The 23,971-nt window shown below is 41.6% G+C and overlaps 1 protein-coding gene across 1 annotated transcript; it reads left to right on the top strand.

Moving 5' to 3' along the window:
- Window positions 1-347: 347 nt before the first annotated feature.
- Window positions 348-20,347, top strand: STRIP1 (striatin interacting protein 1). The gene is made up of 21 exons (XM_048496311.1): window positions 348-553; window positions 1,069-1,138; window positions 3,423-3,497; window positions 4,013-4,147; window positions 5,100-5,220; window positions 6,657-6,725; window positions 7,357-7,463; window positions 7,756-7,883; window positions 8,184-8,366; window positions 9,217-9,434; window positions 10,182-10,247; window positions 10,852-10,915; window positions 11,095-11,166; window positions 11,671-11,745; window positions 12,034-12,131; window positions 13,448-13,574; window positions 13,672-13,772; window positions 14,358-14,424; window positions 14,591-14,695; window positions 14,865-15,069; window positions 15,974-20,347. The coding sequence occupies exons 1-21, from the start codon at window positions 350-352 to the stop codon at window positions 16,219-16,221; spliced, it is 2,538 nt and encodes an 845-aa protein (XP_048352268.1). The 5' UTR covers window positions 348-349; the 3' UTR covers window positions 16,222-20,347.
- The last annotated feature ends 3,624 nt before the right edge of the window (window positions 20,348-23,971 follow it).

Here is a 23,971-nt window from a genome sequence, read left to right as displayed (position 1 = left end):
GGGAGGCGGGGAGCTGAGCAAAAAAAGGCCTGGTATAAAACCCAGGTGAGATTTTGGGGGCGGGGGAACTGGAACCGTTTGGGCATGTGAACTTCTCACATGCGGTGAAGAATAACAAAAGTACAATAAAATAGGGAAAATAAGGTGATTAAGAGGCAGCTTGGAGTATGAAAAAATACTGACCGGCATCAGCAAAAGGTAATAGCATAACAGAGGGTACCTGCCTCGGAAGACCCCGCGCCGCTCTCAAGATGGCTGCGGCGACGTGATGGCGAGGATTCTTTCCGAGCGCTCGAGACGCAACAAATCCGTACACTCTCCGGCGTGTTGACGGAGTCGCGCGCCCAAAATGGCCACGTTTCCAGTGCAAAACCCCTGCGCGAATTTGAATTCGCGCGAGAACTGCCGGCGAGTCGCCATGGAGCCGGGCGGTGGCGGTGGTCCGGGGCTGCTCATTGTCAATAATAAGCAACGGAATTCGGGGCTCGGACTGACGCCGCCGGCGGGAGGAAAAGGCCGGGAACTCAACCGCAACCAGCGCAAGGACTCAGAGGTGAGGCCGGGTGGCGGCGTCGTGCTCTCTCGCCCGATCCCTGAGCGTGGAGGCTCAGGAGAGGCCTTTTTGGGGCGCTCCGTGCTCCAGTTTCAGGCCTAGTGTGACATTAATAATACAGGGAGGGAGTCCTAGGCTGTGCCCGTGGGCATCCCGTTGGCCTGTTCGCCGACTCCACCACACGAGCCTTTTGTTTACCGTCTGTTGTTCTTCAGAAGAGCGGCGCAAGTCACTAAGGGGACCCCCTTTGTTGTGCTCTGAGTAGCCCGCCGTCAATGGCAGCTCCCTTGTGAGAGCGATTTGCCTTCGTTCCGGCTTCGTGCCTTTTCTGTGTGAAATGCTGGGCACAGAGTGCTGCTGAGCTACGTAGCAAGAGTCGGTTTGGAAAGCAGGCAAAGGGAGTGATGTCGCTTCAATCTGTAACAGACTAATTGGGTATTGTAGTTACTGTGCGGGGAAAGTTGTGCACTCTTTGGAAAACTGAATGTTTCAATAAGATGTCACCATCTTCCCAGGGCTATTCGGAGTCACCAGACTTTGAGTTTGAATATGCAGACACGGACAAATGGGCTGCTGAGCTGTCAGGTAAAGTATGAGTTGACTTAGTTTAATTTACCATCTTGCTGTGCTTGGAAGAAGTTTTGTGCTACTGGCCTTTTGTTATTTTATTTATTATTAGATTTTTTTAAAATGTCACCCTTCCCCTTTCAGGCTCAGGGCAGCTCCCAACAGATAATAATAACAGATCACACATTTTTACATAAATAAAGATTTCATAATTGCATTAAAAAAAAAACACCCAGTGGATTAAAATTTCCCCAAACAGATGGTAACCTAGTTCTAACTGGTATGTAAGTCATGACAGAGGAGCGGGAAGGGCAGAAGGAGACTAAAATATTTTAGAGATCCTTATATATCTTACCTCTGCCTCAGCTGTAGGCCTGATGGAACAGTTGTCTTGCATGGCCTGTGGAATTGCATCAAATCCCACACAGGCCTGATCTCCTCCAGCAGAGCATTCCACCAGGCTGGGGCCAGAGCCAAAAATGGCCTGGCCCTCTTTGAGGCTAATGGGACTCGGTCATCTTGTATAAATCAACTGTTTGTGGTTGTTTGACTTGCTGTTGCTGTTTCTAGTGTTATGTGTTGTTTTGCTGAATTTCAAGAGGGGAGCTTGTTTCATTTTTGTACATGAATGTTGCACCTTTTATAAGAAAAGCTCTGTAAGAAGCTGCTCTTTGTCTATTAAATAATGTGGCACTAGGCAGAAGTTTTCATTAGGTTAAAAACATGATAATAGCCTGTTAACCCCATTCTTCATTTTCATGGGAATCTTCACCTGCAGCTAAAAGTTCTCACAAATAAAAGACCTTATAGTACATCCCAAAAACATATAAAGATAGCGCGCGCGCACACACACACACACACACACACACACACACACACACACACACACACACACCCCAGCTCAACTCTTCAGGGAGCCATTCCATAAAGTGGGAAGAAGGCTAGATGCAGATGCAAGCAGGCCACCTTGAGTGAGGGAATAACTAAAAAGTGGCTACCAGAAGACCATAGTTGGCTGATGAGGACACATAAAGAGAAATGATCCTTCAGATATGTGTATCTTTGGTTGTGAAAAGCTTTAAAGGTTATAAAATCATCCTTGAATTGAACTCAAAAACAAATTGGCTGCTAATGTAGCAAAGAGGTGTTCCCATCCTGACAGACATTGGACTGCTATGTATGAATCAGTTGTTGCTGGGCTGTCTCCAAGGGCTGCCCAATTACAGTTATGTGGGTTAATGTTTCCAGGTCAGCAAACAGTTGGCACATTAAGCCCTACTAATAGAAGATGATGCATTTTACAGTGTATCTGTTTTTGATAGCATCAATTTTTTCTTCAGGAGATGTGATGCTGGCTCTGTGCCTCCATACAGCTGGGTACCAAATCATAGTTAAGATGGGGGCATATAACAAGATGTGAAGGCAGGGTATGAAGTAAAATTGTAAACTACTTTTTTGTGTTTAGCCATTATTAAATTGCTCATCTACATCCATGACTGTTCTCTGAATGTCCCCACCCTCAGGAGTTATGTGCCACAGAAAGGGCTTTTTCTGTGCTGGAATCCCAGTTATGAAATCTTCTATTCTTCATTGTTAAGTAACCTAATTAAAATATTTTCTTTTCTTGAGCATTTTGCTAAATTGCTCTTGCTTTACAATATGTTTGCTATCTTTATGATCCTAACTTGTTTGTGGACAGTTGGTGTTTGTATGTTATTATTTTGGTAAGCTGTTTGAAAAAGATTTATTTGATAAGTGGGATACAAGTGATTTAAGCAACTTGCATCTCAGCTTACAAAAGGGTGAGCAGGTCTCACTGGTGCATGTGTGTGTATGTCTTCTGGTGGCAGAGCTTTACTTGGCAAAACAAGGCACTATCTTAACCAGCAAACCAACTGCTCTTGGTTATTCTTGACAAAATATTATTGAAGCAGGGGGGTTTAATGATTAAAATGTTGGGCTAGCCATCTGGAAGATCCAATTTCAAATCCCCACTCTGCCATGGAAGGTTTCTGGGTGACCTTGGGCAAATCACATACTGTCAGCCTAACCTACCTCACAGGGTTATTGTGAGGATAATATGGAAGTGAAGAGAATGATATAAGCTGATTTGGGTTCCCACTATGGAAAAAGATGGGGTATAAAATAAATAAATAATGTGAATCCTTTTGTAACAGCAAATGATTACCTCTAAATACATTGTTGCCCAGGTTTAGAGCTACGCGCATCTTATTCAAACTGCCCTTCATTCTTGTTTAAAATACTTGCTATTTTATTTTGTGTGCATGTTATCCCTTAACAGAACTGTACAGCTACACTGAAGGCCCTGAATTCCAACTCAACAGGAAGTGTTTTGAAGAGGATTTTAGGGTCCACGGTAAGAGTCTTTTTCTGTTATGAAAATGTGATTTCTGTCCACCTGTGGACTTCCCAAAGGTCTTTGTGTGCCAGCATGATTCTTTTTATACATTTACATTTGGACAAGGTTCTACTCTTCTACTCATTTGTAGAAATCTTTTGCTTAAATCCAGCCCAATAACTTTGCTGGATTTATTCTGATAGATCCAGATTGGCCAATTTGACTATGAACACTACGTAACCCCAATTAGCCTATGTATAGGTCCTGTCCAAAATGATAGATAGGTGCTGCCCAAAATTATAGAGGAGTTCACTCTCTGCTAACATTCTGCTAGTGGACTGTTTTCCTATATCATACAGAAATGTTGAATCCTATCTTTATTTGAAGAGTTTTCTTTTAGTGAGTGCACAGCAATTTCTAGGATTTTGATGAATACACGTATGCTGAAAGGGCAGACCAGAGTTAGCTGCTAGTGTACAATGTACACACACTTCAGAAAGCAGTATCATATATCATATTGCTTGGTTTTACAGTGCAGGATAAAAAATGGACAGAACTGGACACCAGTCAGCATCGCACCCATGCTATGAGGCTTCTTGATGGCCTTGAGGTTACTGCTCGGGAGAAAAGGCTCAGGGTGGCCCGAGCCATCCTTTATGTTGCACAAGGTACACCTTTATTATTGTCAGAGGAATTTCTCAGTTCAATTGTTGAGTAATGGTTTGGTGAAACATTTCTTGATTGAGCAGTTTGATTAAACTACATTTGTAACAAATTCTTTTCCTGTAACCTAAAGCTGCTATTATTCAGTGCAGAGAGAGCTAATTTGTTGGTTTCCACTTTTTAACAGTTTCATCTTCCATTTATGCTGGCTAGTTTATAGAAGTTCAGAAGTGTGTGGAGTGGGATAACCATGGTTGTTAACTATGAGAGGTTATAGTCCATCTTAGAATGTCCTTGAGCCAAGAGCTGGCATGGACATTTCAGTGTTCCAACTCTTAGATGTTCTGCAATTTTTAGTTGAATGTATGGTAACTAAAATAGCATAATAATAATGGATGTGTTTTTTTGCTCTTAGTGGTTTTTTATATTGTACTAGGTGAAAACATCAGACAATAGAGGCTGATCCTATACAACACAGGTGTCAAACTCACGGCCCTCCAGATGTTACGGACTACAGTTCCCATCATCCCCTGCCAGCATGATGTCCATAACATCTGGAGGGCCGTGAGTTTGACACCTATGCTATGCAGTGTTGTTTTTTGTGGAATTATCTCTTGAGAGATTGAATTCACCAGACCACTCTAGGGTAAAATGATTTATTGTGGAGTGTTGTAACGCTCTCATTCCTTGACCTTCAGTAGCTAAACTAAACTCTGAGTTCCAGATGCTTATGTAAACAGATATTTTGACCAGTTTGTTTAAAATATATATATTTATTGAACTGCTGCTGTTTAAGCACAGTGATTTGCCAGGACATCTGGGTTCTCAAGATAAAGTGCACATCTCTGTGCTTGCCCCCCCCCCCCCCCCGCAAAATGGGGTTTACACATACTTCATTGTAAAATTTGATCCAGTAAAGGATGTCTTTGCTCAAAGAAAATGCCTTTGTGGTTGCAGGTACATTTGATGAATGCAGTTCTGAAGCTGAAGTTCAGTCCTGGATGCGATACAACATTTTCCTTCTACTGGAAGTTGGCACTTTCAATGCTTTGGTGGAACTTTTGAACATGGAAATTGAGTGAGTTCCATGTTGCTGAAAAGGAGTCAGGCTGTATAGCTAGCCTTTTTATGATCTGCCCCACCAGGATATATATTTTTACAACTTGTGAAAGATGATCAGATGCTAGACTCATTCTGGTATCTATCCAGTTGGATTCCATGAAAAGTCTCCTGTTAAGTTCAGAGGGAATTGGATCAGGCCCTGGAGTATAGGACTCAAATGCACCTTGCATGGCAGGTGACAGTCTTTGCCTTTCAAGTTCCTGAAGCTGAATTGATACCTTTCTGAGAAGGGACAAAATGCACATTGGTTGATATTGGGAATTGATCACTTTTGTGAATAGTTTTGTTGAGTGTGCCAGCTAGGAATTAAGCATGTACTAATAAAAATTAATTAATGACCTGGGTCAAATAGTCCACCTACATAAATAGCTCCCTACTTGGAGCCCTGATCTTTCCTTTGTTGTAGTGCTTCTCCTTTCTACTGTACAAGCACATTCCCAGTAATTTAATGGCACACCCTCTTGCCTCTGCTTGTGCAGTTTAGGTGAAGGATTCACAGAAAACATATAGAAAGATTCTGCTAAAGTGTTTAGTTCAAGTTTATTGGAGACTTTCTCCGCTTGACAGTCTGGACAATTTTATATTAGCCAGCTTTTTCCTCCATCTTCCTGCACCCGGAACCAGTGTTTATGATATCACAAATGTCAAACTATGTCCCCAGAGATCCTGTTTTTCAAAAGGTCCCAGATAGATATAATGTAATGGATACTAATTATAATGCTAATTTCATAGCAGTGAAGCAGCAGAATATCAGTGTCTCAATATTTTTTAAGTATAATTGTAGCAGGAGGGAGTAGTAAAGGATGTCCCTTAGCACAAGTGGTGGAATTTAGTGGGAAGTCTGCTGTTTCACAACAGGTTTGACTGGAACTGAGACAACTGTGGTGGTTTCTCTAGAAAGGAATAGGGCCTTTACTCTTTTCACTGACCAGTGTGTCAGTAGTTAATTCGGGTTCTTTTGGGCGAAGTATGTTCCCACTAGCGTGCTTTCACACACAGTGAATGATGCACTTTCAGTACACTTTCAGTGTACTTTTGTGATCTTTTCGAATGGATTTTGCCAGTTTGCACAGTAAAATCCACTTGCAGAATGCATTAAAAGTGCATTATTCAGCATTTGTCTAAGAAACTGGAATGATGTTGGTAGGGTTTGTAGTGATTTAGTACACTGGACTAGGTGAGTGCAGTTCAGTTTGCAAGATCCCACAGCAGTTATTCTCAGTTTCAGATGGATAGGAGAGGGAACTGGAGAAAGGTGCTTGTAGGTACATCTTTCCAGTGAAGCATTACACAATATGTTTATTTGTTTCCATAGTTCCTTATTCTCAAACCATGTTTTTGACCCCATATTATGGACAGTAAAAACTACCTTCTTGCTGCTTTATTTTCTAGCAACAGTGCAGCCTGCAGTAGTGCAGTGAGGAAGCCTGCCATCTCCCTGGCAGACAGCACAGATCTAAGGTAAAGAATGTTGGCATGCAAAGCAATAATGGGATGATACTTCTCTGTGATGTGCTTCAAGTTAGCAATGATGCATTTTCCTTTTTCCCCCAACATCCTCTGCTCAAATTACACGGTCGCTTGTAAGCCCTAGTCATGCTTACTTGGTGAACTAGCATGAGTATGTCCAACTTTATCTTGTAATTCCCTATTGGTGCAAAACTCACATCTTTAGATTTGTTGTAATGTTGGACCTTAAATTTCCAAGGCTGGGGCAGTGAGAGAACAGGAAGAAGAAGAAAGGACCGGCATCCAAATCAAAAGAATGTGTGAATAGCACATCATAGAATGAACCCTGTATTAGATGATATTGTTTTTGGACAGTTAGTGCACAGTGTTGTCCCTTAATAAGGAATGATAATTTCTGTTACATGGAAATGACCAGTTCCACAAGGAAATGATTGTGGGAAAACTTTAAGATATAATAGTAGCATAATGTTGTGTATTTCTCTTTCATCCACCATTTCCCCTCCCTCTGGATGATCTGATTGCAAGGTTTACTTACATCTTTGTAAAGTTGTTTTGAGTGAGCTAAACCATTTTGTCAGAGTGTTTTTCTCTAACCTACTGAATCCTTTTAACCCATTTACAGGGTATTGCTGAATATTATGTACCTTATTGTAGAAACAGTCCGTCAAGAATGTGAAGGAGACAAGCCTGAGTGGAAGACAATGAGACAAACATTCAGAGCAGAATTAGGTACGGATTCTCTGGAAATTGGTTTCTAATTAGTCTGTCCAAATATGGAAGGAAGCTTGTATCCTTTGAACTGAATGAACAGGATCACATTTGTGAACACGAGTTTAACACTGCACTTGTGTGTAAACAGTAATTTCAGGAGCAAAAAGAAAAAAGGAAGTTATGAATGATGTCCTGGAAGGTAGTGGCATTCATTAGAAGAGATTGCAGAGGATGGAACTGGGATCCATGAAACAAGAACTGAGGCATTTTTAAAATGTAAAATGGGTGACACTAGTATGTTACCTTTCAGGGGCACCGCTTTATAACAATGAGCCATTTTCTGTTATGCTCTTTGGGATGGTGACCAAATTCTGCAGTGGCCATGCTCCACACTTCCCTATGAAGAAGGTGTTGCTGCTCCTCTGGAAGACTGTCTTGGTAAGATGCTGTTTGTCGTGAATAAGGGCACTTCAACTTAATGAGTGTCATTCCCTTCATTCTTTAGAAAATTATTTGTGAAAATGGGTTATAACATGGATCACACAGCCAAGTTTAAAATGCCAAAGTGTTTACTGCATCTGATGTTCACAAGTGGTTCTTTGAAGAATCACTGAGATATAATTAACTGCAACAAATCTTTCATTCCTCAGTCTCTTGATTTACTGTTAGCAGACCAGTTCTTGAACTGTGAATAATCAAAAAGATAGAGCAACTAAATTTTATTGGCCTATTGTGTAGTGTACCCTTGGAGGATTTGAGGAACTTCAGGATATGAAAGCAGAGAAGCGAGAGATGCTGGGTCTCCCCCCACTTCCTGAGGACAGTATCAAAGTAATCCGCAATATGAGGGCTGCTTCTCCTCCAGCATCTGCTTCTGATTTGATTGAGCAGCAGCAGAAACGGGGCCGGCGGGAACACAAGGTGAGCTGGGGAACAGAGGAAATTAAAAGGAGTCTAACCTTGCCCTCTTTGGGAAGAACAAGGTTCACAAGATCAGATGAGGTCAATTCCCCACTGAGGATTAGATGCGTGCTCGTCACACAAAATATCCAGGTTTCCAGTAGAACCCTCCACTGCACCAGCACTGAACACTCTTTCATCCCGTTTCTGACGCTCCCCCCCGCCCCCCAGCACATGTTATTTTAGTACCTGCAAGAAAGTAGACCTTTTCAAAAAACGCGTGGGCAATCTGGAACCATGGGGAAGTTGGGGGATGAATCCGGATTAGTTTTTCCCGTCACTGGTAGTGACATGAAGCCTCCCATCCAATGAGAACGCAGCGGGCTGTGCGCGATGTGTGTGCAACCTTTTTTTTATTTCGCGGACTAGAGATCCACGTGTATATGAAGCAACATGGGGCCGGTTTTGACTGATTGACTGAGTAGAAGGCAATACAAAGCAGTGCTACACGTCGTATCCACGTGGATCCAACTACATGGAGGCGCGCGGAAACCGGGCTTCATTTTAATCGCCCGTTCCTTCGTTTCCGCATAGGGTCATTCTGCGCATGATTGCAGAGACGGGGATCCGGGAATTTGAAAATTTAAAAAAATCCCCACCCCCAACACAACACAGCAGCTGATCAGGACAGCCCTTGAGCGGATCGCGTGTTCAATCTGCCTCAGTGGGGAATCCTTCATTGCTGCTGCGTTTCTGGGAACAAGGATTGTTTGTGGGGCAGAAGTTGTAGTGGGGATGCTGAAACCGTGCTGAAAAGGTCCCGGTTTTTCCCAAACAGTTAACTTGCTGTTTGCTCTGTTGGTTCTTCCAGGCTCTTATTAAACAGGATAATCTAGATGCTTTCAATGAGCGGGATCCCTACAAAACTGATGACTCCCGTGAAGATGAGGAGGAGAATGATGATGATAATAGCCTTGAGGGAGAAACATTCCCTCTTGAAAGAGATGAGGTGATGCCTCCTCCTATCCAGCACCCTTCAACTGACCGGCTGACTTGCCCAAAAGGTTTGCCTTGGGCACCCAAGGTCAGGTGAGTAGTGCTAGGATGGTGGCATTTAAGCTGAAAGGACCTTTGCGATATAAGTGTGCTAGAAGATTTGGCAAGTGACTATAATATATATTGTAGATCATTAGTTACAGTGAAAAACATTCTCATCTTTGGTTTGTACACTTGTGGTAATTAAATGAGAGCTTCCATCTAAAGAGAGCAACAGCCCAATCCAGAGGGCTCCAGTAGCCAGGAATGGTGCCACTGCACCACCTCCAAAGAACTTCCAGCCAGTGCCGGAAGAAGGCAAATGCCAGAAAATCCCTGGCTGCCTGAAAGCTCTTCGTAAGGCAAAATGGACTTACACCCAAGGAAAACCGACTGAAGTCAGCTCCACCCCCGGGAATGCCCCTGGCCTAGCCCATCCCCAGCCACATCAGCATCCAGCTTTAGGCCAGCACGGCTCTCCAGGCTGCAGGCTTTTCTGGGTTGCCTCCACATTTGACCTCTCTGCCACCATGAGTGCCACTTACACCAGCAAGGTGGACAAACATGCTCCACGCTGGTTCCAGAAGCTGTTCCCTCCACCTCCCTGGATTGGGCTGCTGGGGACATTTCTCCTATGTCCTACTTAGTGCTAACCTAAGTAATGTGAGGTTTTGGAATGCCTTGCCTTTTCTCCATTTGCAGTATTAAATGATGTTATCTTTAAGGAGCTATTGTGAAAACTGTAATATGGTCAGAAGTGTTGAAGTTTTAACTCTGCCTTTTTTGCCTTTTTTTCTACAGAGAAAAAGACATTGAAATGTTTTTGGAATCCAGTCGGAGTAAATTCATTGGCTACACCTTGGGGAAGTGAGTTAAAGCAGCACCGTTTCTGTTGAGTTTTAGGCTCACCATGCATTTACATGTTTAGGTCAGTGGCGTACAAGAAAAGGAACAGAGAACTATAATTATTGAATTATGATCATGTTTCTTTTTTAATTTCAAATTCTGTACCCAGTGCATAACGACCTAAATGAATTAAAAATATTGTGTCTTTAAAGTTTGAAGCTTAGGACACTGCTTAATTTACAAACACTTCTGGATTTTAAATTGGTAGGTAGTATGAATTATTACTAAGCTGCCGGAAACCATATAGATCTCTGTCATATCTTATTTTACTGTAAAAGAGAAGGTTAAAAAGAAAATTCCAAGAATTCAGGTTCTTATGAAAATAGATAATTTGGCTTAACTTGGAGAAAAGGCTTCCAGTTTTTCTTGAATGGTATATCCTCCCTCTGCCCTCACACACTCATTTAAATGTCTGTTACTAACAGATTCCAAGTGGTGACAGAAAAATAGTGAAGAGAAACTTCTTGAGTTAGGCTCACTCCAGTATATAATTTTACTGTTTTATATTTTTATATGTTGCATCATAGCATTTGCTGCCTGACAAGTTTTGCTTTGTTATTTGTAGTGACACCAACACTGTGGTGGGACTTCCCAGACCCATTCATGAAAGTATCAAAACTTTGAAACTGGTGGGTATTCACACTGTGTACTCCTTAATTCATGTGTGCCTCTATAGAAGACTTCTCACACAGGCTGATTTTAAACCACTGTTTTCTCTGTGCTGAGAGATAATCCCAGCCAGGGAATTGTTTGAATTTACTGTGCTCCCATGCAGTGGATAAACTTCCTTTGCTTTGTCACCTTATAGCACAAGTATACATCTATTGCAGAAATTCAAGTACAAATGGAAGAAGAGTACTTGCGTTCCCCTTTGTCAGGGGTAAGTGATATGGGAAGACTGTCACCGGTAGTTTGGGTTGAAATACAAGGCAGGGAAATTATATCTATTGTCCGGAATTAGATGTCAGCTGGCTGTAGCCTCAGTTGGGTTCCCTGTTTGAAGAATATACGTGGATCACTCTCAGTGTTGCCAATCTGCCAGTCATAGCATTGTTCCTATCAATATAAACTATGTAGGTTGCTTCTGTAAAGCTGTTTGTAATGAAGTGCAGTTTTTACCTGTGTTCACTTTATAGAAATAAATGCACTTTATACGCTGCCTTTTCCCCCCCATGGGGACCCACAGAGACTTAGATCATTCTGCTCTCCTCTGTTTTATCCTCACAACAATCCTGTGAGGTAGGTTAGGTTAGGAATGTATGACTGTCCCATGATTATCCAGCAAGCTTCCATAGCAGAGTGGGGATTGAACCTGGGTTTAACCACTATACCACTCAGTACTCAGAATTACAATGGATATTTTAATTATTCCTTATGCTAACAGGGGGAAGAGGAGGTTGAGCAAGTTCCTGCCGAAATCTTGTACCAGGGTCTACTTCCTAGTTTGCCCCAGTACATGGTAAGCTTCATCCTAACACAGTGTTCCCATTCACCCCATTTTCCTTCCTTTTATGCTTGTGCTATGGTCTTACCACCTCTATGATGGGAGAAATATCTAGCTTTCATCTTGATTTCATTGCTGGGTTATGCAACAAGCTTATTCAGATTTGTCATCTCTTTGCTTGTTGGTTCATGACAAATTGCACTGTGTTCATCTGCCACTATTTTTGCCTGAGCGCCCCTTTTTCTTTCCTAACTTGGCTACTTTAGAATGTCTTCTGTACCTCACTCAGATCTTCATCCACAGATTGCCTTACTGAAAATCCTGCTGGCTGCAGCACCCACCTCCAAAGCCAAGACTGACTCCATTAACATCCTGGCAGATGTTTTACCTGAGGAGATGCCGTGAGTACCATTCATAGGGTAGAAGCAAGTAGTGACATTGAATGAATTAGGAGGGAAGACAATGAATAGACATGTACTTGCTTTTTTCTGAAGGGGTGGCACACTGGTGATAGGTAAAGATAGTCCCCTGTGCAAGCACCAGGTCATTAGTGACCCATGGGATGACGTCACATCACAACTTTTACTAGGCAGACTCTGTGTACGGGGTGATTTGCCATTGTGTTCCACAGTCATCTACACTTTATCCCCAGCAAGCTGGGAACTCATTTTACTGACCTTGGAAGGGGCTGTCTGCACTGGTAGTGGAGACTGGTAAATGGGTGTATGCAGGCTATAATTAGGAAAGTGGGCATTGGTAAAAGGCGGAGTATCCATGTAGATCCTTCAGACAGTCTTCAGAATGTTGTTGAAACCAGCCTCCCTTTGGCTCATTCTGCACATGCAGAATAATGCACTTTCAAACTGCTTTCAGTGCTCTTTGAAACTGTGCTTAACGGCAAAATCGACTTGCAAACCGTTGTGAAAGTGGTTTGAAAACACATTATTTTGTGTGTGCGGAAGGGGCCTTTGAATTGGCAGACCTTTCTAATTAGTAGTGTGGAATTAGGCCATGACTTGATAGAAAACTCCAGGAAAGTCATGATGCTTGTGCTTTAGAGTGTGTTTGAAGTGCCATCAAGTCAGAGCCTACTTACGGTGAACCCAGCAAGGGGCTTTCAAGACAAGTGATAAGGAGAGGTGGGTTACCAGTGCCCTCCTGTGCAGTCTTCCTTGGTGGTTTCCCCTCCAGGTACTGACCCTGCTTAGCTTTCAAGATCTGATGAGATTAAACTATACTATTCCATATTCCCTTGTTGTGCTTTAGTACAGGGCTTCTTTTCTCTAAACTTGGATGTAAAGTAAATAACATTCTGTTCTTTAAATGAAACCAAGAACTAGCCGAAGCTATTAACATTTCACAAGGTTGACTAGATTTTGTTACATTGTGCATTGTGAGTATCGAGTACTTACTTCAGTATATTCCTTCAGTACCTACCCCACCCCAGAAGCTATGTATGGTTCCTTATGTTCTTTATCATATTGATTATTAATCAGAATCAACAAGGCTTTAGAGAAAGCTGTGGAGCATATTCAAGTAATCATCTCTGATTATTTCCAGTTTATTAAAAATGTATGATAGTGACTCCTCTTAGGGACTCTTTGAGATGAGAAGGACAAAGACTGTAACGATTTCTTAAAAGTGCTCCAGAGCACTACATAATCGCAGGGAGGGTAGCCCCATCACAGTCACTAATACTGTCACTTTTGGCTTCCAGAACAACTGTGTTGCAGAGCATGAAACTGGGAGTTGATGTGAATAGGCACAAAGAGATAATTGTAAAAGCAATATCTGCTGTGTTGCTGCTGCTACTCAAACACTTCAAACTAAATCATGTGTATCAGGTAAGCACGGTAAGGTGTAACATTTGAAGCAGGGAAATGTAATGAATCTGGAATGTGCTTGCTTGATGTGCCTTATTGTGTTTGTTCCCTAAACCAGTTTGAATACATGGCCCAGCACCTGGTATTTGCCAACTGTATCCCTCTTATATTGAAATTCTTCAATCAGAACATCATGTCATACATTACTGCTAAGAATAGGTAAGTGAGAGTAAGAATATCACTGCCATGCTTGTGTTCTAGAATTCAGTGATGGCAAGTGTGGCTTTTTGTAGCAGGACATCTGCATGTTACCTGCGTGAGAGTTTTAGAGCAACCATTCCTCTTCCAGAATTTAACTAGCAATGAAGGAATTGTTCATAGCTACTCACAAGAGACTGCTGTAGGAAACGTCCATCTCATTGGTGTCTCCTATTGGCAGTTACTCATAGGTGGGAAAGCTCAAAAATATGTTTGAACATTTTGACTTCTTTCCACAAAGAAGTTTCAAGGCCATAAGCAGTGTGGGACTCTTACATGCGGGGTGTGTGTGTGCGTGCGTGCGTGCGTGCGTGCGTGCGTGCGTGTGTTGAAACTGAGTGTGACTTGATTGTCATCATATTCACATTGGCCTTTTAAAGATGTCCATTTTAACTTACTGAATTTTGAGGATGAACAAGCAGGGCTTGGAGAACCTCATATCATCATGTTTCTCATATGTTTGAACCAGGCTGCGTTAAACAATGTTGGGGTTAGTATACTAAACTGACTATCATTCTGGTCTCTCTATGTATCTTTTTGTTTTAGCATCTCTGTTTTGGATTATCCGTACTGTGTGGTACATGAGTTACCTGAGCTGACAGCAGAGAGCCTGGTAAGCAAAGTTGCCCGAACCTGTACTGTTTCCCTTGATAAGGAATATGCACAGGTGGTGGGGACACCATTAAATTTAGCATCGTCAACAAGGGGCTCTTCATAATTCTGGCTTTTCTTCTCAGTCACATTTATCCACCTGTACTCAGTTCCGCTTTTTCATATAGGAAGCTGGGGACAACAATCAGTTTTGCTGGCGCAATCTGTTTTCATGCATCAATCTTCTTAGGATACTGAATAAGTTAACCAAGTGGAAACACTCTAGGACAATGGTGAGTAGAAGCTTTTCTGCAGACCCTTATCTGTCTGTGTACCTACTGTCTGTGTTGTTCCTAGCTTCATTAAAGATTTATAGAAGGTTTACCAAAGTCTTGGTCATGGGCAGATGAAGATACAAGTACAGCTTTAGTGAACTCAGCTGGTGTTACCTTACTTCCCCAGATGTTGGTGGTATTCAAGTCTGCTCCCATTTTGAAAAGGGCTCTCAAAGTGAAGCAAGCCATGATGCAGCTCTACGTTCTGAAGCTTCTCAAAGTTCAGACAAAATATTTGGGGCGACAATGGAGGAAGAGCAACATGAAGACCATGTCAGCGATATACCAGAAAGTGCGGCATCGCCTCAATGATGACTGGGCTTATGGCAATGGTACGTCCTGCGTCTCACCTTACTGCTCTCTCCAGATTTTTCATGAATCTGTTTCAGCTGCATCAAGTTATATCCCATGAAGTACTCAAAGATCACAAATGCAATCATTAGGATTCCATGAGGCATTTCATCTCTTAAACATAGGAATCTGGGGAAGGCTATGTTTTTCTCCTGTGAGGGCATAAATATATATTATGCTTTCAAAGCAGACATTTTGCTTGAGTACTTGATTTGGACAGGGAAAGCTGGGTTCAAACATTCACTGAGCTATTTAGTCTAGGTAGGTAGCCAGTTGATGAGTCATGTATGTAACTCTTGACTGGTTCATCATGAAAAGGCAATAATAGAGAAGTTTCATCTCTGGAAAAATGTTCATTACTTTTTTCTGATTAACATCTTGATTCACTTAAAATATTTTATATGAACATTGGCACAAACATGATCTTTGGTAGATACTAATGGATTGTGTGTGAAAGCAGTTAATGTTAATATTTTATTAAGAGGATTACAGACAGTAACCGTACTTCAATTCCATCTAGCCATGCCCAGAGACTCCAAAGTCTTCCTGTACTCCTCATTTCTGGCAACCATCTCCAAGATTCCCGTCATATACTTGTACCTCTCAGTCAGCTGTTCAGAGGGACTGCTGGTCTTCAGTATTCTGAAAGCATTCTGCCAAACTGTGAAAGCTGAAAATCTGAGATGTCTAGAAATTCCAGGTGGTTCGCAGTGTTAATGTGATAGCAGTGAAATAAAACAGGATTCCTTAGCACTAAAGACTAGCAAAAATGTATTCTGGCATAAGCTTTTTTGAGTCAATTCCAGTTTTTCATGTGACTGGGTGGGACCTCTTGGGGCTACCTTGATGTCTGGAGTCTGATCATGACTTTGATGACTTCTACAGATCTAGATGCGCGTCCATGGGACTTCCAAGCTGAGGAGTGTGCTCTGCGTGCAAGCATAGAGCGTTTCAACTCTCGCCGCTACGACCGCGCACATAACAACCCGGAATTCCTTCCTGTGGATAACTGTTTGCAAAGTGTTCTGGGCCAACGTGTGGAGTTGCCTGAAGATTTCCAAATGAATTATGATTTGTGGCTGGAAAGAGAAGTCTTCTCTAGACCCATCTGCTGGGAAGAACTGCTGCAGTGATATTTGCTGCAGATCATCTGAGACCTGACATATGTGCGCAAGCCCAGGTTCTTCCTTTTCAGTCAGCCAAGTGTAGGGAGGAGATGTCATTTTTTCATGCAACTTGTAACCTGCCATTCTTCTTTTCTCCTCCAAGTGGCAGCATGGCTTTGTACAGCTCTGGAGGACTTGCTAGTCTCGTTCTCCTAAACCTTTTGGGCTGCCTCAATTACTGGTTGATTTGAAAGGTGCAGAACGGAATTTCAGTGGTTCAGCTTGAAAACTAGAATCAGTTGAACGACTTTCAACAAAATGCCAATGTAAGCCTTGAATATTGCTCAAGGGAAATGTTCTGTGCTTCTTTTTGTTAAGTTCTTGTCATGCTTCTGTTCACTGAACTCAGCTGGCTACTTTGTACCAAAACTTGAATGAAGGCTTTCTTTACTAGGCCCTGTACCTCCACCCCCAGTGAACAGAATGCCATCCTTTCTGGGCTGGTTTCTAGGAAAGAGCAGCACCTTCATGGTGTGTAGAAGGTGGGAAAGAAAAATGAAATGGTGTACCATTGTCTGTGCTGATGTAGGGAAAGGATGTCTCTGTGGTCCTATTAGTGCATGCAGGGACTGAATATAATTGGTGTGAATTGAACGTGTTTATGGCAGTGACAACAGTTCTCACACCTGCTGATTTTGTGGCAGGTGGTGGAAATATAACTGGCTTGCTTCAGCTGGGGAAGTGAGAAAGCAGCTTTATTAAAATGAGGGATCCTGTCCCATTTTTATCCTCTGGATGGAAGGGAAAACTTTGTCATAATTGTCAGTTTGCCCCCCCCCCCCCTTCCCTATCGCAGCTACTGAATGTTAATATCCGTTAGGACTCTCTGGAAGCTACACCTAAGAAAGGCAAGCTCTAACATGGTTCCTCAGGTTCCCTCCTTGTTCAGTCCTTTCCCTTCCACTATCAGGGGTCTGCAACCTGCAGCTCTCCAGATGTTCATGGACTACAATTCCCATCAGCCCCTGCCAGCACGGCCAATTGGGGCTGATGGATTTGTAGTCCATGAACATCTGGAGAGCTGCAGGTTTGCAGACCTCTGCACTAGACTGAGATTTTGGCTTTCAAACTATTTTTAGCAGGTGCACTTGCCAATGTAATTGCCTTTCTTGGCCTCCTGGTAGGGCCCCATTTGTGCCTGTGTCCTATTAGCCTCCAAGTTCCTCAATGTTGATGCCCAGGTGAATCATCCATCCTATGGTGATGATCTAATGTGGCAAACTGATGGGAAACATGTTTAGATTGCATTATTGGAGAATGCAGGTTGGGGATGTGCATAGTTTGAACGTTCTTTCATAAAAAGCATTTATCACACATAGAAAGCTAGTATGGTGGGAGAGAAGGATTAACTTGATGCCTGGCAGTTTTTTGTGTGTGGAAATGTTTTTGATACGTGTAGCAGTACAATCATGTGAGCTCCTACCTGCAGTGGTACAGTACTCATTTGCCACCTCACTATTGTTTGCAACAACTGAGCATCTAAATCCCTGCGAACTGTTACTGTGTGTGAAGAATGAGGTGGAAGAGAAGGCATTTATTTAAAAGAAATAGTAAGTAGACATGTAGTAGATGCTCCATCTTCCTTAAGAGATGGTATCAGTGGCAGGATTCAGCCTATTCGCACCTATTCGGTAGAACTGGTAGCTAATGTTTTTTCTAATTCAGAGAACTGGTTGTAATCCCACCACTTAGTCCTTTCGGGACCGGTTGTTAAATTATTTGAATCCTACCACTGGATGGTATCTACTATGAGAGTCAGTTCACGCACGATTCAATTGGATTACTGTAGTTGCACTATAAACCTTCAGGAATAACAAGCAAGTACAAAGGAAATTATCATGTAGACTTGCAATCTAACATCTTTTTTTCTATTTCTGCTTTGAGATTCGAAGACTATTTACTTGGAAGTAAGTCCCATGAAATGAGTGGGATTCCTTAGTAAACATATTTAGAACATTAAAATGTCAGTTATACTTTTGGACGGGACAGCCCTTTTCACTAAGCCTGATATATCCAACACTCCTGTAAGATTAATTTATATTATTTAGATTGAAGCACATTCTTCAACCAGAGAGCAGTAGAGACCAATGCATATTTTGCTACTTACAGTGAGAATCAAATGAAGTAAAGTAAATGCAGCTAGCTACTAGGCAGCCAGTCCAACAATTGTGATGCAGCTGGGATGAGAACCTCCAGCTTTTTCAAGAGGTAACATCCTAAGAAAGTAATGTATCTTCTGCGCTATGAACAGTGTATTGGTTTCTGTATGATCATGCATCCAAAGCATGTAGTCACATAAAAGAATATGATCAAGCATTAAAACAGTAAAACACTGTTCATCTTACAACTCTTGGCATGAGTGTGTGAACTCTGGAATTTCAAGTGCCTTCTATTTCTTCTCAGAAGAGATGTGGGGACTTTGGAAGGAAAGTGCAGAATCTGTTTCTTCCTAATGTGCAACCCAAGTTATCAGTCTTCTTCTTGCTTGATATGCTGGCAGCTTCAAGGAATCGCTGGCTATGGAGTAAGGGAAACTTGATGGTGATTGGTACTTGCTTGGTGTGGAGACATGTGAACATCCTGAGAATCATTGTACCTAAGTATTCTCTTGTACTTGCATTGTTCAGGATTTTTTTCCAATCTTCCCCCTGATTAAACTAGTTTGATGGAGCTACAGCCAAAGTCTTTCTTCACAGGGCATCCTGGGAGAAAGGGACCAACCAACAACGTATTACTTATAGAAAAAGTTTCTAGGGCTCCAAGCTTATATAGTAACTCACAAGTAGACAAGGGATCCCCACAAAGAGATGAGCACATCTTGATGTTCAGGCTGATGCTCTTCCAGATGTGGGATAGGTGAAGGCTTCATGTGGTGAAATGAAGAAAATTGTAGGTTATTGGGGTAATGTATGGAAGAATTACATCAATTGTAGGAATTCATTTCTACTTTCCTTCTCACTTCCTTTCACACAGCAGATTCACACAGACCAGATTTCCCATCCCCCAGGACTCAAGCCAACCCAACAGTACTGTTTTCAGAAATGATAGGCCACCTTTCCATAATTAAACTGGCACTTAGAGTGATATATAGCATATTGATTAAAATCTTAAATCAATCTAAAAATAGCAACAGTCTTAAACATCAGACGAAAAATTATAGTGGCAAAATATGCACAAAAATAGCAATAAAAATGCAGTGAATATAATTAGTTAATCTGCACAAGGCCTGCATTTGTCAATAAAATAATTGAAATGCAGGTTAAGGCTATAGTTGATATTGGAAATACCATATTCCCTGACAGGAGCAAGGTAGTTCAACTGATTTGCAGAACACTAAGAGTTGAGGAGGCATGACGAGCCCTCCTCAAGGAGAGAAGAGTCCTGTGCTCTAAACCATTTACCCCTGCTGAGTGCTTCCTCATTTTTCTTTATAACCAAGGTCCACACCCACAAGCTAAGGAAGCTTTTTCATTCTGTACATTTACCTGAAAGATGGCCTGAATGTAAAACATTCCACTTTAAAAAGGGTTAAACACAAATGGTTTTATTGCAGTGCATATATACAACCCGTATGTGTGCTAATCCCTCTCATGGTACCTGTAGGTGAAAACTTAGTCTTCCTTTCAGATAAATTCAATATCACATACTAGGTCTGGGGCTATGACTTGTGTCTTCTTGCATTCATTCATCTTCCCAGTGGAAAAACAAAGTCCTCTCTTGTTGGAGAGGGTTGAAAAGCAGGGGTTTCAGGTCAAAATAACTTGGGCAGTCTGTTTACTATGCCTTCCATTGCAGAGGATAGCAGCTGAGGCTGAGGGACTCCTTCCAGCATCAAACTATCAGGTAAGAGAACCATCCATCGCCTTATAGATGGTAGAAGCAAGGGTGAAGCACTGGCCAGAAATAATGTGAGCCAGGTACCAAATTAGTGAACATAATTGGCCTAGCTGCAAGTTGCCTTTTAGGTTTTGGGAGACCTTCTCTAGTAACCCTTCCAGTTATTTACCTACAAGAGAGTTTGGAATTCAGTGCTTTACCTGGAGACCAAATTTAACAGTGCAAGGTCATTTTGGACACATACAAGTTGTGAATGGTAAAAAGAAAGAAAGCCATGGAGGAAGTACTGTTTTCTGTTACTGTCACATTGAGTGAATTCATGTGAAGGTCCATAATCTCGTTCAATGGTGATTTATTTCAGTACAGGAAAGGCAGAGCACACAGCCTCCCAAACCCCAGGCAACTGCAATCTGGTGAAGCCTTTCTGAGTTTCAAGAGAAGACCTTCCCCACAAACAGCCATAAAAAGGGTAATGTGATAGATTGACTCTGAAAGGGAAGCCACAGCCCTTGGCTTGCCAGACCTGAACAAGCCTGTTAACAATGGGACATTTGGTGGTCATTAATTCATAGTATCACCATGAGTTAGAAGTGCCTTAACAGCACTCAACACACACACCTATTTTGGAAAAACTTCACCATCAGAGTATATGCAGCATTGGTCACCGAGCTGTCTATTCCTTCCTTTCATCAGACTTCTGCTTGGAACAGGGATGTTACAAACCTGCATGTTTTCCCTGTAGTTCACCTGGAGGTTAGGAACTTCTGTCTCCTGTTGTTTGTTTCTCCTGCATTTCTCTTAAGTTCTAAGTTCTCCCTTCTCTTCCATTTCTTTCCCTCCATATGTATTTTTCACATGTCTACATTATACAGGTACTTGTGGCATTAATGTAACTTTGTAATGTCTTTCCTTGGTACCCATGATATCTCGCTAGAGTAAGCAGTCTCAGTCATGGCATATAAATTGTTCTCCTTTGTGTTCTGCTCCTCCTGGGAAGCACCTTTTCTAAGTTGACTCCCCACATACACACACCATGGAATACCATTCCAGTGCTTTAGCTATAGCCTCTCCTATAGCCTTGTTTCTTCATTTACAGACTCAGGTTCAGCAGGCAATTTGGGATTCTAATTGCAGCAAGCTGTATGGTTACATGCATTGATTCTATCATTACACTTGTTTATGCTCACTATAATTGAGAAGAACAATTGTGTAGTAAATGTCTAAAAATGCTACAGCTTCTATTGGCCAAATGTAAGAAATCATATAGTCCTCCTTTATAGCAATGGTGATAAAATGTTGTTTAACTACTGTGCCACAAGTTTGTTTAACTTTTTCTCAGTCATTCTAAAGTCTTCAATTTAAAATGCAGATTCAACAAGGGTTACTTACAATGGTAGCCTTGTGCTTAGAGCATCAGTCATTTTCATAGTTCCATATCTGTCAAGCATTCAAAGAGCATATCAGGTTAAGTGGAAGTAACCATGCCCATCAGACTTAAGCCAAATCAAGCTATATCCCCCTAAACACATGGAGTCCCCTTTCCACATTCATTTGTATTAATTGGAATTCTTAGTAACTTCCTTGTCCTCCAGCTGCTCCTCCTTAGATCCAGATTCACTACTCCTTCAAATTAGCTCAAACTTGAGTGGTCTGCCCTTCATCAGATCTAGTTTTAAACGTTTGTGAGAGTCCCCCTCCACCCATGCTATGAGTATCAGGAGTTTCAAAATGTGTGTTAACAGAAATTGTTCATGCAGCCCATGTGGTATAGGTATTTAGAGTGTCAGACTAGGAGGAAGAAGACCTTAGTTCAAATTCCCATTCAGCATTGAAGCCTCCTGGATAACTTGGGTCCAATCACTGCCTCATCATAACCTTACAAAGTTATTGGGAAATCATTGGAAAAGGGATATAAAAGCAACCAATTATTAGACTGTTGAAAATTTCAAGTGAAATTTATGAACTCATTCCATTAAACTATTCAAGGTGTTGCTGAATGTTACATTTTTATCTCTGGTGCTTGTCGTGTAATGGCTCATTTACATTGGTGAGTTGCTGTTTAGTGTTGCAGTCAACAAATGGTTAACACAGTTGCCTAGGCTCTCACTTCTTTATGATGCCGGATCTGGCAGCCTCTTCCCACAACAGGAAGCATACCCTTCCCTTTTGTTAGAACCTGAATGTGTGAGTTGATGTATTTGAAGAAGTTGTGTACCTAACTAGGATTTCAGTGGGTAGGAACATTTCTTTGGTGTTCTTCAGAGCTCTATACTTCTCCTGAGCAGATAAATAAAGAAATATTTTAACGTGTGTAATTTGTGCAGTTGGCAGAATGCAGCTTTTACACACAGCAGTCAGAGTATGATAGCCAAAACTTTCAATTTTAAGAAATGTCTTTCAGCAAGCTCTTATTGTTTTGGATCAACATTGGCCCAACCCCTTTGTAATGCTACTGTGACTGGAACTCCAGGCATGAAACAGCCATGGGGTGATTTAACTTTCCCAATGTGCTGTTTCCACAGCTGCAAAATTGTCCATACTCCCAGGGTGCTCTAAGCCCTGGTAGAGGAAAAAGACCAATACCTTTATTGTCAAAAACACCAATAACCCTCCACTTGAGGTTTAAAGCAGTAGAATTTAGGGAAGAATTTCTAGAGTAATGGAGTGGGGGAGAGTCAACTTCCTATTCCTTACTGTTGAAATAGAGGACTATCCTTTTTGTTTTCAAAGTCACATACCACATTTAGTGTTAAAAATACCAAAACCAGCATCAGATGTGGTGTGACCCAATGGCTTTAGCAAGAGCAGCATATTCTATTGCTTCGCACAAACTTAAGAAAATCTAATTCTGCTGAATTCCCTTCACTCTGTGACTGTAGTATTCAAACACTGAAAGAAATAATCCACCCTCAGAATGATAGCTATATTAATAACTCTAGGCTTTTGCCTCTAAACCCAAGACTGATGATGAGCACTTCATATTTTCATATATGAATATTAATAATGTAGGGAAAGTATGTACTGAGTAATATATTAATGGTTGCTTAAATGAATTTTCTATGTAGCAGGCACTTGAATGCATGCAGTAGCTGCTCTGTCCATAGATCCATTCTGGATTCATTATAAACTATGTCATTGTCATGAAAAGAGAAAATGCCACAGGAAGGAACCCTGTAGTCCATATCTGTTCAATACTAAGTGTATGCTGAGTATATATAGTGTATAGTTCAATACTAACTATATGCTGAGTTTACAAGGGCTACATGCTATTTCTCTAATAAAGAAGCTACTGAAACATGTGCCAAGCAGTGCTCTGCTCTCCACAGCTCCCATCAAACCACTGAACGTTCCCTAGGAATATAATTAAATTGGCAGCAACAGAACATTTAATCAGCATGCAGATGCAATCTTTTTGTAAACACCAAGACCAGACCAAATAGAGGCTCAGGCAGGAGTGAAAAGCAGGAATTGCTTATTGGACAAAAATATACAAAAAAGCTTAATGGGGAAAATATTCTGATATTACCTATATATAAGCCAGCAGGTCTGGTGTATATCTGTAAATTGTTCATACCTTGAGAAATATTTAGTACAATTGTAGAAATCGTTTTTTTAAATATCGGTGATAAACATCTGTTTGGTGGGTTTGTATGTTCTGTTCTGTGTCCTAACTCTTATTTTTTTTTCCTGTGGATATTGGCCTGTGCCATAGATATGGCTGCACATATACAGATGTGATTTCCAGTAGTAGGTACAGGGATAGCATCAGTGGTGGGATTCAGCAGGTCTGCACCACTTTGGCAGAACCAGTTGTTAAAATGGTGCTTGTAAACAACCAGTTGTTAAATTATTTGAATCCCACCACCAGAACCGGTTGTTA

This window comes from Sphaerodactylus townsendi, linkage group LG05 (genome assembly GCF_021028975.2).
Source record: "Sphaerodactylus townsendi isolate TG3544 linkage group LG05, MPM_Stown_v2.3, whole genome shotgun sequence".
In the NCBI taxonomy this organism is placed as follows: domain Eukaryota; kingdom Metazoa; phylum Chordata; class Lepidosauria; order Squamata; family Sphaerodactylidae; genus Sphaerodactylus; species Sphaerodactylus townsendi.
The sequence above is the reverse complement of the archived record's forward strand: the minus strand, read 5'-3'. Positions and strand labels throughout refer to the sequence as shown.

Bases quoted from the DNA above. Each gene is read 5' to 3' on its own strand.
- STRIP1 (XM_048496311.1), top strand. From the start codon at position 350: ATGGCCACGTTTCCAGTGCAAAACCCCTGCGCGAATTTGAATTCGCGC. The intron at 10,248-10,851 runs GTGAGTTAAAGC...TGTTATTTGTAG, and splicing joins ATTGGCTACACCTTGGGGAA to TGACACCAACACTGTGGTGG. The intron at 11,746-12,033 runs GTAAGCTTCATC...CTTCATCCACAG, and splicing joins CTAGTTTGCCCCAGTACATG to ATTGCCTTACTGAAAATCCT.